This window comes from Fukomys damarensis, unplaced genomic scaffold (assembly GCF_012274545.1).
Source record: "Fukomys damarensis isolate Sample0158 unplaced genomic scaffold, DMR_v1.0_HiC HiC_scaffold_17, whole genome shotgun sequence".
Lineage (NCBI taxonomy): Eukaryota > Metazoa > Chordata > Mammalia > Rodentia > Bathyergidae > Fukomys > Fukomys damarensis.
The window spans coordinates 53675234-53688001 of record NW_022900929.1 but is presented as its reverse complement, the minus strand read 5'-3'; the positions used below and the strand labels follow the sequence as shown (position 1 = coordinate 53688001).

General features: G+C 33.5%; 1 protein-coding gene across 2 annotated transcripts in view; it reads right to left on the bottom strand.

Annotated features, from left to right (window-relative positions):
* The window catches only part of G2e3 (G2/M-phase specific E3 ubiquitin protein ligase), a 59144-nt gene that overhangs the window by 22205 nt on the left and 24171 nt on the right, over positions 1-12768 (bottom strand). For both annotated transcript variants that reach the window (XM_010633546.3, XM_010633548.3), the window contains exons 5-8: positions 10049-10173; positions 5486-5651; positions 2606-2712; positions 1654-1770 (exon numbers count right to left, since the gene is read on the bottom strand). In XM_010633546.3, the coding sequence (XP_010631848.1) occupies positions 1654-1770; positions 2606-2712; positions 5486-5651; positions 10049-10173 (515 nt within the window). The remainder of the gene's footprint in view (positions 1-1653; positions 1771-2605; positions 2713-5485; positions 5652-10048; positions 10174-12768) is intronic.

Sequence of the window (12768 nt, the reverse complement as noted above, 5' to 3'; positions counted from 1 at the left end):
TTTTAATTGTTATTCCCATTATCAAGAAGAGAAAAACCAAAGTAGAGGGGGATAAATTACTTGCCCAACTAAGCTCACACTGATTAAGCCTTAGAGTGATGTTTCCAACTCAATATACCTGGCTTGAAACTCATGTTTTTAATCACTACACAGTGCTGCCTTTTACCAATACTGCCTTTTCTGAGATGGAGGGAATAAGATTACAAAGCAAGTGTTCAGGTAGCAAGTATCTGTGCCCCAGAAGAAACAACAAAACTAACAGCAATCTCAAAAAGCAACAGGGCCGGGGATTTGGCTCAGTGGTTGAGCCACCTGCTTTGCAAGTGAAAGGGCCCAAGTTTGATCTCCGGTACCAAAAAATAAAAAATAAAAAAAATTAAAAAAAAAAAATTTAAAAAAGGCAACTGCCCAAAGGAAAGAGAAGTTTTGTAGCTAATGGTTTGGTGATCAACAATACACAGGCTATATACATTAAGAACAACCTAAAATTAATGTAGGAAATATCAACTTTAGTGAATGTATTGCGTCTTAGAACTATATGTACATTATCTCATATACTCTGTTACTTTTTATCCTCCATCTTAAATGAAGACTCTCTTGATTCTTAGTGTAATATACTACACCTAAAAGGTACAAGGTGACTGACTGTACAGAACAGCTGAATACTGACATTACAAAAGGGTAATCAAGTTTCCAACACCAAACCTTTTTTTAATGCTCCAAGAGAAACAATGCTATGTTAATCCAGCTACATTATCTCCTACAGCAGTGCTGTCCAACAGAAAATACAACACTAACCATATATGTAATTAAAAATGTTCTAATACTTCCATTTTAAAATGTACAAACAAGTGAAATTACTCTAAATATATCTTATTTCCAAAATATACCACTTTGTTCAATATGTAATTAATATAAAAATAAACAAGATATTTTAAGTTCTTTTCATATAATTATGGGTTGATTTGTGCCCATCTCCCAAATTCACATTTTGAGGTAAATCTTAACACCTAGTATATCTCAGAATATAAATGTACCTGGAGAAAAGAAGGTTAAAGTGGTAATTATAATAAAATGGCACCTTATGGGTAGGTTCTACAACAAAATGACCTGTGGTCTTTATTTAAAAAAAGGACACAGACAAAACAGAGGGACAACCATGAAAAGACACAGCTAGAGGGTAGCATTCTACAAACCAAGGACAGGCTTCTGAAGAAACCGAACCTGTTATCACCTTGATCTGACATTTCTAACCCCCAAATTGTGAGAAAACAAATTTCTTTTGTTTAAACCACTTAGTCTATGGTATTTTGTTAAGGTAACCCTGTTGATCTAAGTCATTGATGTGCTGTTTTTACATTTACAGCATCTTCTAAATTAGGAATAACCATATTTTAAAGGCTTAGTAACCACATGTAGCTATGAATATCATACAAGACACCGTAGCTCTAGAAAATAGACCTTCAAGAAAATATGAGAAATAAGTTATAACTCTAGTAACTGCAAAAATTTCTCTATACACAAATGTAAATAGAAGTTTAATAAGCATACTTTATCTCAAGTTAAAACTTCAAACATCCTAAGAGCAAAACTATGCTTCACTACTTTTCTATCCCAAGGCTTAAATATGCAAAACTCAACTTTGAGAAATACCTATCAGGTGCATTATAGTCTCGCCCTTCTTTGCAACGACATCTTCGTATATCACAGTGTTCATAGGGCTCCAAAAGCTCTTGATAGGCATTTTCCTCTAATTCCCAAGATGCATCTCTATAAATGAAACAATATATGAAATATACTTTGACTTATAAAGTTACACAAAAGGATTGGTAATGAATGTCAAAGTAAAAACCTTTGACATACTTAAAAACAAGTATATACCATATCTTTTAGTATATTCTTTTAGGAACACGGATAAAAATTTTCTTTTAAGATAGTCTCCTTAATACAAACTCTAATATGTCACTTTATTCTACCATTCGTCACAGTAAATTTAGGAATGCTAAATGAAACATTAAGCAATAATTTTCTAAAACTTATATTTTTCTAACACTTCACTCTTTTTTTTTGGTACCAGGGATTGAACTCAGATCCTTGCGCTTGCAAGGCAGGTGGTGGAATCACTGAGCTACACTACATTTTTAATTTCAAGTTTAATATCATTATTTCTGGATTCTTCACCTTTAAGTACTAAGAAAATTCTTATCATTCATTTTAAACCCATTTTGATTTTCCTAATTTATAAATAACATTTCAAAGGTGATTACAGTTAAATATAAATCAATCAAAATTGAATACCACTGAAGTACTTAACAGACTCTATCAGTGATGGCAAACCTTTTAGTGATTTCAATGATAGCAAACAGCATCTGTGCCACAGGTTTTCCAACACTGCTCTATCTAATTCATTGAATGGGACACATATCATAGTCCTTGCTTTCTTGAACTAGAGAAGGCGAAGGAGAAGGGTTTGCATTTCACCATTTGAAATGGCTAAATGTCCATTGACCACTTGATCAGGCATAAATGATTATTTCTACTATTATTAAATCCTGTATTTAAAATATCTTTCTTTTTGCTGATTGAAATGCTAAATATTACTCACTTTTCAGGAATATGAATTCCCATTCTCAACATCTCTTTCTGAAAGATGTCACTATTATTGCATATTGTACACCTAAAGAAAAATACTCCTGCATTTATTGCTTGAACCTACAGTGGAAAATGGAAAATCTATTGTTAACAACTTAAGTCTGTCATCAAGTTATGAATTATATAACTAATAGAATATGAGATTTTTTTTTACTTTATAGGTTATGAAGACATTTTTTACATCCATGGTTCTCAAATCTTATAAACCAAGTTACTTGAAACTGCTGACATCTGGAAAACTTTTTATCCCATGGTAAGAAAAAACAAAACACACACACATACACACACACACAAAAAAAACCCCAAAATTTCTGTTGAATAGACAGCTATTAATTTTGTAGCCATCATGTATTTTTCTCAACCACTGATACTAATGTAATTTTAGCTCCTAAATATGTTGTTATTTTCCATCCTATGAGAAAAACAGTGAAAATCGGTAACAACTTCATTAAGAAAAGTAATTGTTAAAACCATTTTTGGCTGTTTATAACTTAATCTGACTTTTCTACCCAAAAGGAGAGAAATACAAAACACGTTCACAATGGTGCAGGAAATACAAAGACAAGCTGCAGGCAGAGGGTGCTCAGAAAGAAAGAAGAAACTAAAACCTTAGTAGAAAAAGTATTCAGTCTCAAAACAAAAGCAAAAAACACAAAAGAACAAACAGTAGCGCACACATTCATTTAAAAATATTTTAACCCTGTTATGGATTGTATCTAAATGTCCCCCCAAAATCTCATGTGGTCATAGTTTGGGCTTTTCAGAGGTGGCTGGATCTAGGGTTTTTACTGCTGGGATCAAAGATACTATACTGGGATTGACTTGCGTGTGATACTAGGACTAAGGCTGTGAGTGCTCCTTGTGGATAATCTGGGTAAGATATAAGGGATAGAAAAAGCTGTGGTCACAGCTTGCCGCTTGATGCTTAGATGAGTTTGGTGCCTTCTGCCTGCCATAAACTCTTTCTGCAATGACCCTCTGCTGTGCCACTCTTCCTTGGAGCCAGCTGATTTGGACTGAAACCTCTACAAACTGTGACATGAAATAAACCTTTCCTCTAACTTGATGTTGGGTATTTTTTCTCAGCAACAAGAGACAAACCCCCTACTTTATAAATAAGATATGTAGCAGAAGTTACTGAAATCTCTGAAACTGAAAAGAAGCTTTTAGCAATTGTAGAGAGATGCTGAGAAGTTACTAAATATAAGAAATGGTACAAAGGAGTATCTGGTATAGAGGAAAAAACACATAGAAGATAGCAACAGGTTTAAAGCAATATTGGAGAAATCCAAACTGAACAAAATTAGTGACAATTCTCCAGATAGAATGAAAATTTCTTAATAAATTTCGTTGTTTCTAATCTGTGGTCTTTTTGTTTTCACCAAAAAAGAAAAACATTTGTTTAACCACTTATAATAGTTATCTGGACTGGGTAGAATACTAATAATATTTCAATTAAGATTCTGCACCAAAGTAGAAAAGCTACTTGGAGACCTTTTAGTGAAAGTGACTCAAGAAGGAGCCCTGCTGCAGTTTGCCTTAATCAAATAATTGCTTACTGATACTTATATAACAGACAAGCATTCATGTTGCTATGATTGTAAATTAATTTTCACAAAATAATAATAATTATTATTTTTTTTAAACTGGGAGGGAACCAAAAGCCTACCACTGAGCTATACCACAGCTCTTTTTTATAAAATCCTTTGAGACAGGTTCTCCCTATTGTCCAGGTTGGCTTTAAATTAAGAAATCACTTTTTAAAGATTCTCATATAATGTGAACTTCTTCCTCAACAGGTAAGGATAAAACTTCAAGTTGTTTATTAAATGCATCCTCCCTCTCTCTCTCTCTCTCTCTCTCTCTGTCCATTTATGTACATTTCTCTGCCAGAATTAAAAGAATTTCTAATATTCTCCCATTTTTACCTGAGTAATCCTAAATATAAAGTTGAAGCCCTATGCAAAAAAAAGAGTAATCAACCAAGATTAAATACTTTGATTACTGATAATACTTTTAAGATTTCACTGAAATAGAAAAGAATTTATATCTAACTTTAAGAAATGTAAACAACTTGCAATCAGCAGTAACACCTCATTTTAATAAACAAAATCTAAGCTTTAAAAAATAGTATTAAACATAAGTAGATTCTTTGTCTAATAGGTACCACTTTCAAACATGGATCTTACATATTTGATATTATTGATAATTGAGATCTTTTTAAGATATTTAAGAATTTTCCAAATCAAAGAAATAGTAAATTGTATAATGTTGTGTGTGAAGTTTTTCTTTTTTTTTCTTCAGTGCTGTGGATTGAACCTACATCTTTAAGCAAGTACTGAGCTATCTCCCCAGCCCAAGTAGTGTTTTATAATATTCTATTTACTTGAAAACCAGTTACCAAGTTTGATATACAGTATCTCTCAAAGAATCAATACTTTTAATTTCTTTGACAGTAATCAGCTCCCATCAAGGAATTATAATTTCCAAATTATGAAAAAAAACATATTTCTTATTATCAAGCTTATTACTTCCGTTTTTCTAGCTTAAATATATAAACACTGTTTAGAATTAAAATCTTTTATTGTGAAATATAAAATTCTTAAGTAAAAAACAATTTTATAAGTATAAAGTTACATTGGAAGGTTGCATCTACAATATTTATTGAACTAACTGTATATTTAAATTGGGTAAATTTTACATGTAAAATTACTACATATTGAATGCTTTATAGTTGCTTTAAAAGAATAGCTAATTTATACATCAATGCCAACTTAAAATTCAAATCAGCAAGCAATACACTTTATTTCAAAGCTTATAAAATAAATCTTACCTGTACACAGTCTCTATGAAACCAAGCATTCTTGCAACAAGGACTTCGTAATACACTGTAAGTAGGAATAGGTGCAATAAATTCCAAACAAATGGTGCATGGTACAGAGTCTCTATAATTATTAGGTGTAATAATTTGAACAGGACGATGTTTCCAACAAAATGACCTAAAAATGTAAAATATTTAAGAATAATAATGAATTGCAAAATACATTTAGGCTAGCATTGTAATTGACATATTTAAGAGAAAATTCATTTGTATCTGTCTCATAACCTACAACAGATCATAGCCTTAGCATTAGAAATTATTCTATGATTAAATATCAGGGTCATTCAAAATGTAAACTTTTTTTTTAATTTAAATTGAATTTATTGGTACATTCTAGGTAGACAGTACAGTTACATTCATTACTGGGATCTTGTACCTTTACATGCCAGGTTTTTGTTCTCATTTTTCCCCCTTGTCCCACCCTCCCTTCACCCCCTCCTCTCCTCCCCACCTTCAAACACTTTTAATTCCAATTTTACATTTTCTCATCTTTTTTTTTCCTTTTCCCTTATTCCCCTTTCCCTATCCTTCTCACTGTCCCTACACCTTTGGTCCTTTTCTTCATTTCATGTTTTTTTCCTTTTCCCTTATTCCCCTTTCCCTATCCTTCTCACTGTCCCTACACCTTTGGTCCTTTTCTTCCTATTTCATGTTGCTAATTGTCCCATTAGGATCTTGAGTACTATTTTAGTTTTTCACACCAGAGAAACTATTCGGTATTTACACATATGTGACTTATTTATTTCACTTAGGAGTATATCCTCAAAATGTACCCATTTGCCTATGAATGAATTTTTCATTCTTTATGGCTGAGTAGTATTTCATTTTATAGAAAAACCACATCTTCTTTATCCAGTTTCCAACTGATGGGCAGACCGGCTGTTTCCAAGTTTTAGCTGTTACAAACTGTGCTGCTATAAACATGGTGTGCGTATATCACTGTGGTATGATTCTTTCAATTCTTTTGAAAAGATACCCAGCAGAGGGATGGCTGGGTCAAATAGAACCTCTAATCCTAGTTCTCTGAGGTATCTCCATATTGATTTCCATAGTGGTTGCACCAGTCTGCATTCCCACCAATGGAGAAGGGTTCCTTTCTCCTCACAACCACGCCAACATTTGTTATTGTGTGATTTCTTGATAGCAGCCATTCTTTGTGGGGTGAGGTGGGATCTCACTGTTGTTTTCATCTGCATCTCTCAAATGACTAGTGATGTGGAACATCTTTTCATATATGTAATTGCCGCTTTTACTTCTTTTTCTGAGAAATGTCTGTTCATTTCAGTTGCCCATATTTGAATTAGGTCTTTATATTTGGGGGCTGATTGTTTTGAGTTCTTTATATATTCTAGATAATAGAGGTTTGTCTGAGAAGCAGCTGGTGAAAATTTTTTTCCCACATTGTAGGTTGTCTCTTAGTTCTGTTGATGGTTTCTTTTGCAGTGCAGAAGCTTTTCAATAAGATGACATCCCAGTTGTTGATTCTATCTGCTAGTTCCCGTGCTACTGAGGATTTGTTCATAAAGTCTTTTTCTATGCCAATGTCTTCAAGAGTTCTGCCTAACTTATCTTCCAGCAAGTTTAATGTTTTTGTTTTTATATTTAGATCTTTAATCCACTTGGATTTTAATTTAGTGCATGGTGAAAGATAAGGGTCCAGTTTTAATCTTTTGCAGGTTGAGATCCAGTTTTTCCAACACCATTTATTAAAGAGGCTATCTTTCCTCCAGTGGGGACTGTCAGCTCCTTTGTCAAAGATGAGGTAGCTGAGTGCATCTGGAGTTGTTTTTGTGTCTTCCAATCTGTTCCACTGATCCTCAGGTCTGTTTCTTTACCAGTACCATGCTTTTTATCACAGTGGCTTTGTAGCATAGTTTCAAATTGGGAATTGTTATACCCGCTGCCATGTGTCTGTTGCCTAGGATGGCTTTTGTTATTCTAGGTCTCTTATGGTTCCAAATGAATTTTTGGATTCTTCTTTCTAGTTCTGTGAAGTATAGTGTTGGGATTTCAATTGGTATTGCATTGAATCTGTATAGCAGTTTTGGTAGTATGGCCATTTTAACTATGTTGATTCTTCCTACCCAGGAGCAGCGGATATCTTTCTATTTTCTTATATCCTCCTCGATCGCTTTCTTCAGAGTGCTGTAGTTTTCAGTGTAGAGGTCTTTTGCTAGATTGATTCCCAGATACTTCATTTTTTTGGGTGCTATTGTGAAAGGAATTGTTTCCCTAATTTCTCTCTCAGTGAGTCTGTTATTTGTGTACAAGAAGGCTATTGATTTTTGGGTGTGGACCTTGTATCCAGCTACTCTGGTAAAAGTTTCATTTAAGTCGAGAAGTCTTTTGGTGGAGTTTTTTGGATCTTCAATGTAGAGTATCATATCATCAGCAAATAATGACAGTTTAACTTCTTCCTTTCCTCTATATATTGCTTTAATTTCTTTCTCTTGTGTAATTGCTATGGCTAATGTTTCCAGAACTATATCGAAGAGGAGTGGTGATAGTGGTCATCCTTGTCTTGTTCCTGATTTTAACGTGAAGGTTTTCAGTTTTTGGCCATTTAATATGATGTTGGCTGTTGGTTTTTCATAGATAGCCTTTATTAAGTTGAGGCGTAGACCATCTTTTCCAATTTTTTGCAGAATTTTTATCATGAATGGGTGTTCAAAATGTAAACCTTTTGGTGGTAAGATCTCATACAGAATTTCAGTAACTAATATTGAGAATCCTATGTAACACTATTAGCAATGAAGTATATATATATATATATTTAGTATTCAACATTGTATAAAATTAAAAGAGGTAATTTATAGAGTATTTTAATCATATAAATATAAATCATGTAAATAATAGCATATTTCCAAACCATTTTATTTTCATTTGTATTTTTAAAAATGATATGCATCTTATTCATTTAGTAGATACTTTAGTATTGTGGCAGGAGCACTTAACATCTATCCTCTTAATTTTTTCACATCATTTTTATTAATCCATATTAGTTATGTAGATTAATGGGTTTATTTTGGCAGGTTCATATATGTACATAATATACTCTGATCATTTTCACTCTGATCACACTCCTTGTTCCACCTTCCCCCAAGTTTCACATTTTTAGAGAGGGTTTCAATGTGTATAACATCATATGGTTGTATCCATACCTGACTCTTACTCCCTTCCTCTTTTTAATAATCTTTCTAGTTTGTTATTTTTTTAAACATTTGACATATTAGGGAAAAAAGCGGTATTTGTCTTTCTAAATCTTGCTTATTATGCTCAACATAATAATCTCCAGCTCCATCCATTTTTGTGTTAATGACAAAATTTTGTTCTGTATGGCTTAATAATATGATATACTTTCCTTATTTGTCTGTTAATGGGTACCTATGCTGGTTCCATATCTTGGCTATTGTGAATTATGCCACAATATACCAAGGAATGGTATAACTGGATCAAGTGGTAGCTCTAATTGTTTTTTTTTTTTTTTTTTAGTAACCTCCCTCCATAGTGATGCCCATTATACTTGTATTAATTTACGTTTTCTAATTTAGTTTTCTTACATAGTAACAATCCATTAGTTAAGTCAAAATACAAAGACTTAAAGAAATGGAATACTCATGCCATCAAATGCCAAAATTCATGTCAGAAGCTGTACTCAAGAAGTAATATTTTCAGGGTGTCCCATGGTATATGTTATGGCTTGTGTCTCTAGATGTCCCCCAAAGCTTCATGTGGTCATTAGTGGGGTTTTTCAGAGGTTGCTGGATCTACAGCGTGTGATGCTGGGATTAAGGGTGTGTGATTACCAAATCAGTCCACTGATTGGTCTGGCATAGTTCTGGGCGTGGATTATGAGAAGGCCCCTACTGGTCAGATTATGGACTAAAACCTCTACAAACTGTGAGCTGAAATAAACCGTTTCTCCTTTAATTTCAGGTCTCAAGTATTTTGTCTCAGCAATGAGAAAAGTAACTAAGACAGTGTAATATTTATTTTTTGGATTTAGGCAAATTTATGTGCCTTCAGCGAGAAATATATATTGCTCCAAGACAGAAAACTGGACCAACAATTCTATTTTTTTTTTTTTTTTTTTTTTTTTTGGTGCCAGGGATCGAACTTGGGTCCTTCTGCTTGTGAGGCAGGTGGTGGAACCACTGAGCTAAATCCCCAGCCTATATCAATTCTTAACAATGACATAAAAATCTAGAATAGTGTAAGGTAGAAATTTTCACTGAATATAAATAACAGTTCGATATTATAGGCCAGCACTGAAAGTTGAAGGGTAATATTAATCACTGTACATATTCTAGACATTGCAATTCTCAAGATTTAGTAGGCAGAAATAACTCCATGGTGGGAGGATATGTCATATATAGTGTATATGTATAAACTCAGTAATATAGATATATTACTTTTTAAAGTTGCACTAAGTTTATACAACAGGGAAATTATATCTTTCAGATATTAATTTACCACTGTTCTTTAACATTCATATTTCACAGTTAAATAACTCACGCAAAGTTGCCAGTAAACTGGAAAATACATTCTCTTTGAAGTCCACATGGGAAATGATAACTTCGTTTACATCGAGGTGCTACGCATCCAATAGAAGCACCATTTTTCCTGCAAACAGAGCATTTCTACAAGAAAATATGAAAACAGGGCCATATAATAAAAACTTGACTACTATAATATGATCAAAGTATTAATAAATTTTACTTGTGAGGAAACGGAAAATTATTTCCATCATAATACTTGTGATGACAGTACCTTAAGGAACTTTCCTAAAAAACCTACTCTAGGGCTGGGGATTTAGCTCAGTGGCACTGTGCTGCCTTGGAAGCACAAGGTCCTGAGTTCAATTCCCAGCAACGCAAAACAAACAAAACCCTTTTCTACTCAGAAATAATTTAAATCTTCAAGAATTCATTGCTATAAGAAGTCCCTTTTCATTCCTATCTGCTAAAATATTTTAAACTGAAGAGTTTAAACACACAACATCTATACACAAAAGCTGCATTTAAATTTAAATAGAAAGCACAAAATTTAGGAAATATTCACCAAGAACAACAATAACACAAAATACTAAAAACTAATTTGTAAGAAACTGGCTAAAATGACTTTATCCTCATCAAAATGAAAAACTTTTAAATGATTGTAATGGGTTCAACAGGTTCTTAAAAAAGATGTTTAAGCCCTAAAACTCTCAGTACTCAAGATTCTGACTTGCTTAGAAATAGGGTCTTTACAAATAATCAGTGAGATCATTCTGGATTTGGGGTTGGCCTTAAATCAAATGACTGATGTCTTTACAAGAAAAGAGAGGCAGATTTAAGACACATAGAAAGAAAGGCCATTGAAGATGGAAGCAGAGGTTGCAGTTATGTTTCCACAAACCAAGGACACCAAAGGTTGCCAGCTGGCACAAAAAGCTAGAAGAGGAGCATAGAATAAATTCTATCTCAGAGGCTATGAAAGAAATCAACCCTTCGGCCAACTTGACTTAGAACTCTGGCTTCTAGTATTGAGAGAATTTCTATAATTTGTAATGACATACCCAGGAAACAAATAGTGTAACACTGCAATTAAATTAGACATAATGGTGGTACTTAAACAGAAAGACTGTAATAATCAATCATTAGAAAAATAGAGTGTACCTTAAACATAATGGAACCCTTAAACAGCCATTATAGGTCACTGCTTCAGGATTACAGGTTTATTGTTAATGTCTCAACTATACCAAAGGAATAGGAAAACCATTGACTAATCTGAGACTCTCCCAGTGAACTAACACAAAGGAATTCTACAGAATTGAGGTTGTGTCTCAGGTTCACAGTGTACTCTACTACTCAGTGAAGATGCCAATGTTTTAAGAAAATGCATAGTTCCAAACCATCAGGAGTAGTCCAGCCGGGATTTAGCTCAGTGGTTCTGCTGCCTGCCTTGCAAGTGCAAGGACCTGAGTTTGATCCCTGGCACCCTTTGCCACAAACTCATCTATCATTAGCAGATTAAGAACTTCTGATGCTAATATCCTCACATGGTCTCTAGATTGCCCCTCAAATAGTCTTTTCAACCAAGGTTTTCCTTTGTGCCTTAGAGCCTCTATTTTATGATCAACTCTCTTGGTTCCTCAACATCTTAAAAAATAATTGCCTACAATCCTTTGCCTTATCGAAATAAAGGTTTTTATGTTTACTGTGTAAACTTTCTTGAGTGAAGCTTATTTCACATTCTCCTTAATTTTCAGATTTGGCACAAGGTGATAGCAGGATATACACAAGGGCAGGAAGGGGAACAAAGTATTATTTTAGCTCTCTGTTGAAGATTTTAGCACATTATTCTATTTTTATACTAAAAAAAAAAAAAAATTCCTAGGGCCAGGGATTTAGCTCAGTGGCACCAAGCCTGCTTTGCAAGTGCAAGGTCCTGAGTTTGATCTCTGGTACAAAAAAAGAAAAAGAAACAAAAAAAGACAAAGAAGAAGATGAAGACGAAGAAGTAGAAGAAGAGAAATTCTAGTCATCTAATGACATCTATTCTTCTATTACCTAGTGACTTCCTAATGAGTCTTCTACCTCAGGACTTAGGCACTTGAGTCATAGGTATGCTCTATATTTTAATTCTCGCTATCATTCTAAATAATTCCATTTATAAAACAACTTTTATGACTTTCTAAAGTATAGTTTATCAATGCCCTTTATCTCCACTCCAGTGTAATGATGAATTTCTTATCACCCAAACTGCTCCATCAACAGAAATCAATTCTAGTATGACATTCTCTAAATAGAATTCCCCCTACTTCCACTTTTCTCATTCTCTATCACTATTTCTACTCAGACTATATGGAGTCCTACAGTCCTTTTCTTGTAGAAAGTCATAAATAATAACTGAATGAACAAGGGATTGAAGCTTTGCATATCTGTCATGGAAAACAGGAGAGCACTAAACACAAGTAGAAAATGTCACAGAAGGGTCATAAAAATTATGGAAATCATAAAATCACACTTGCATTATTTCTACCTCAATCTATCGTTGCAACCTTAGTAGTGGAGGTATAAGAACTTACAAAGTAAACTGCTGGCTTGATTCCAGATTAAAGGTTTGCTGATTAAAGGTCATAATCTGATGAAAGGGTAGGTGAAATGATGAATAGGGTGAATAAGATAAAGTAATCACTATTGTTATATGTTTACACAAGATCAGTTAAGCTCTCATTCGCAAATAAAAAAATA